General features: G+C 36.1%; 1 protein-coding gene across 1 annotated transcript in view; it reads right to left on the bottom strand.

Moving 5' to 3' along the window:
* Positions 1 to 3,319, bottom strand: part of LOC106873512 (vesicular glutamate transporter 1) — a 411,825-nt gene extending 408,506 nt beyond the window's left edge. The window contains exon 1 of the mRNA XM_014920898.2: positions 2,697 to 3,319. Within this exon, the coding sequence (XP_014776384.1) occupies positions 2,697 to 2,794 (98 nt within the window). The 5' untranslated portion in view covers positions 2,795 to 3,319. The remainder of the gene's footprint in view (positions 1 to 2,696) is intronic.
* Between the last annotated feature and the right edge of the window lie 52 nt (positions 3,320 to 3,371).

Raw genomic sequence — 3,371 nt, forward strand, 5'->3', positions numbered from 1 at the left:
ACACACACACACACACACACACACACACACACACACACACACATATACAGAGAAACACACATACACACACACTTAGACACAGTGGGTAGTGGGTATTCGTGAGAAGAGGGAATAGAAAATTCAAAGACAGAATGCTCTAAAGAAGAAGAAGAAGAAGAAGAAGAAGAAGAAGAAGAAGAAGAAGAAGAAGAAGAAGAAGAAGAAGAAGAAGAAGAAGAAGAAGAAGAACTATGAAAATAGAGAAATGAATGGAAAGAAGAATAAAATACTGAAAAAGAGAGAAAGTAAGAAAAAAGACAGGAAAAGAAAGAAAGCATTAAAATAGGAATGAAATGCATGAATGAAGGTATGTAAGTGATGTATGTGACATTGGTCATTGGTGAAAGAATAGCTGAGAGGGAATGAGTTTTACTAGCAAAAAAGAAAAGAAGAGACAGAATTTAATGAGGGGGAAACGCAGAAAAAGACAGGCAGGTAGACAGAATGAGACAATGAGAGAGAGAGACAGACAGAACGATTGAGACATAGAGAGAGAGAGGGGGGAAGGGAGGAGAGGTGTGAGTGAGTTAAAGTAAGTAAATGAAACAGAATGGAACGAGTGGAAACGTGATTAAATAAAATGTGACTCTATGACATTGAGAAAGAGTTGGAGGGAGAGAGAGGTGAGAGAACGATGAAAATGAAAGCGGGGGGAGGGGAGGAAGGGGAGGGGGAAGAAGAAGAAGAAGTAATAGAAGAAGAAGTAATAGAAGAAGAAGAAGAAGAAGAAGAAGAAGAAGAAGAAAAAGAAAAAGAAGAGGAAGAAGAAGAAGAAGAAGAAGAAGAAGAAGAAAGAAAGAAAGAAAGAAAGAAAGAAAGAAAGAAAGAAAGAAAGAAAGAAAGAAAGAAAGAAAGAGACGAAGAATGGAGGTGCAAACTTGTGTTAAAAGGTGTTCTGAAGGATAGAAAACTCAAGAGAAGGAGATTAATGTAGAAAAGAAAAAGTAACGATACAACATTGGAAGGAGACACACAACAGGGGGAAGACGCCATGCACATATATTAAACACACACAATATCATACACATACATATAGATAGAAAGAGTGAGAGGAAGACAGACAGACAGACAGATAGACAGACAGATAGATAGATAGATAGATAGATAGATAGGTAGATAGATAGATTATTTGAACTGAATCCTTTTTTGTTGCGTTGAGTCGAGTTTCAACCTACTGCGCTCGTCAGGCGCCTGAGGATCGCAGTATGATGAAACTCTTATCTAGAATACTGTTTAGGTAAATAAGATATTCTGCACCATCTATCGAGCAGGCGATTCTTCTGTCGTCGTTGACAAACTGTAACGTTTGAATGTGAGAGTATACATATATGTATGCGCGCGCGTGTGTGTGTGTGTGTGTGTGTGTGTGTCTGTGTGTGTGTGTGTGTGTGTGTGTGTGTGTGTATCGACGTATGTTTGCATGTATGTATGTATGTATGTATGTATGTATGTATGTATGTATCCAGTGCTCTGATAACGACAGTGAGCTATTCATTGTGTATGTGTGCACGTCTATGTGTACAAACAAAAACGCTCTATTTGTGTGATGTAATGTCTGTGAAGCTGTGTGTAATAGTAAATGTATGCATGCATGTAGGACTGCATTGTGTGTGAATATATCGTGTGTGTGTATGTTTGTGTGTGGTGGGGGTGTATGATTGTGTGGGCCTAATTGTATTGTCATCATTTCATGTAAACGATGTTGCTAGTCAAGTGATACTGAAAGTGATGGTGATGCTGCTGCTGCTGCTGATGATGATGATGATGATGATTACGACGACTGCGACGACGATGATGGTAGTGGTGATAACAACAAAGAGGGCGCTGAGAGGTGGGGGGGAGGTAAACACTCAACAGTTATCGACAGAAATTGATATACACCAAGAAAGTAAAAGCGGCTGCAAATACATATAGATAGATAGATAGAGAAAGAGAGAGAGAGAGAGAGAGAGAGAGAGAGAGATAGAGAGAGAGAGAGATACACGGTCAGGCAGACAGACAGAGAGACAAACAGATAGGTAGGTAGATAGATAGATAGATAGATAGATAGATAGATAGATAGATAGATAGATACACATGTATATAAATATATATATATACATATATACATACTTTCATACATAAATATATGCGTGTGTATATATATATATATATATATATATATATATATATATATATATATATATATATATATATATATATACGTATATATATATATGGGTGTAGAAAGGGATGAAAAGTACTCCGTACTTGGAACAGAATTATATGTTATTGCAAGCTAGTACAATTACATCACACATATACATACATACACACACACACAAGCATATACGCATGTATATATGTATATATGTATATTTGTGTAAATCTATGTGCATATATACATATATATATGCATCCATACACACATGCCAAACACATACACACATATGTACTTTTCTCCTCGAGGCACAAGGCCTGAAATTTTTGGGAAGGGGGCCAAACGATTAGATCGCCCCCTCTCCCAATACCCAATACATAACTGGTACTTAATTTGTCGACCCTGAAAGGATGAAAGCCAAAGACGACCTCGGCGGAACACATACGTATATATCTAGGTAGATACATCAATAGGTACAATATGAAAATAGGATAATAGAATAGATATACTTACGTACCCTTTGATTTTGTTGATGGGTTTCATAGGAATATCAGTATTAAAAGAAGGCAATGCTGCCTTAATTCGCGGGATCGATTCCACAAAACGTGCCGTCATGTTTGCGTTTTAATAATTCACAATATATTTCAGTATACTATTTTAATTTTTTTTTTCTTTTTTTGTTAAATTTTCGTTTTTGAGAAATATTTTTTTAAACTCCTAAAATCATCAAAATAATGATATTAATAATATGAATAATAATATTGCTGAATAAATCCACAGATGGAGAAAATTTTTTTTTTTTCCAAAAGTTGAATTCAGAGGTAATGTGCATACATATGCATTTATATACATATATGTGTATATCTGTATATATCTATATACATATATATATGCAAATGTATTTTATTTTTTTTTGTGTGTGTATGTGTAAATGTGTGTATGTGTGTGTATATAGTTGTGTGTGTATGTGTATATATTTGGGCAACCGGTTAATCCTAGAAGATACAATGCCGCGAGTGAACGAACTGGTTACGGTTATATGGTATATACATACATACAGGTTAAAACGGAGAGCTGATAGATAGAGCGAGATAGACGAAGAGGTGGGAGAAGATGGAGATGGTGAAGAAGAGAAAGTAGAGGAGTAGGAGGGAGGAGAAAGAGGAGACGGAGAACAGGAGGAGGAGGGAGG

Source organism: Octopus bimaculoides, chromosome 15, assembly GCF_001194135.2.
Source record: "Octopus bimaculoides isolate UCB-OBI-ISO-001 chromosome 15, ASM119413v2, whole genome shotgun sequence".
NCBI classification, from domain to species: domain Eukaryota; kingdom Metazoa; phylum Mollusca; class Cephalopoda; order Octopoda; family Octopodidae; genus Octopus; species Octopus bimaculoides.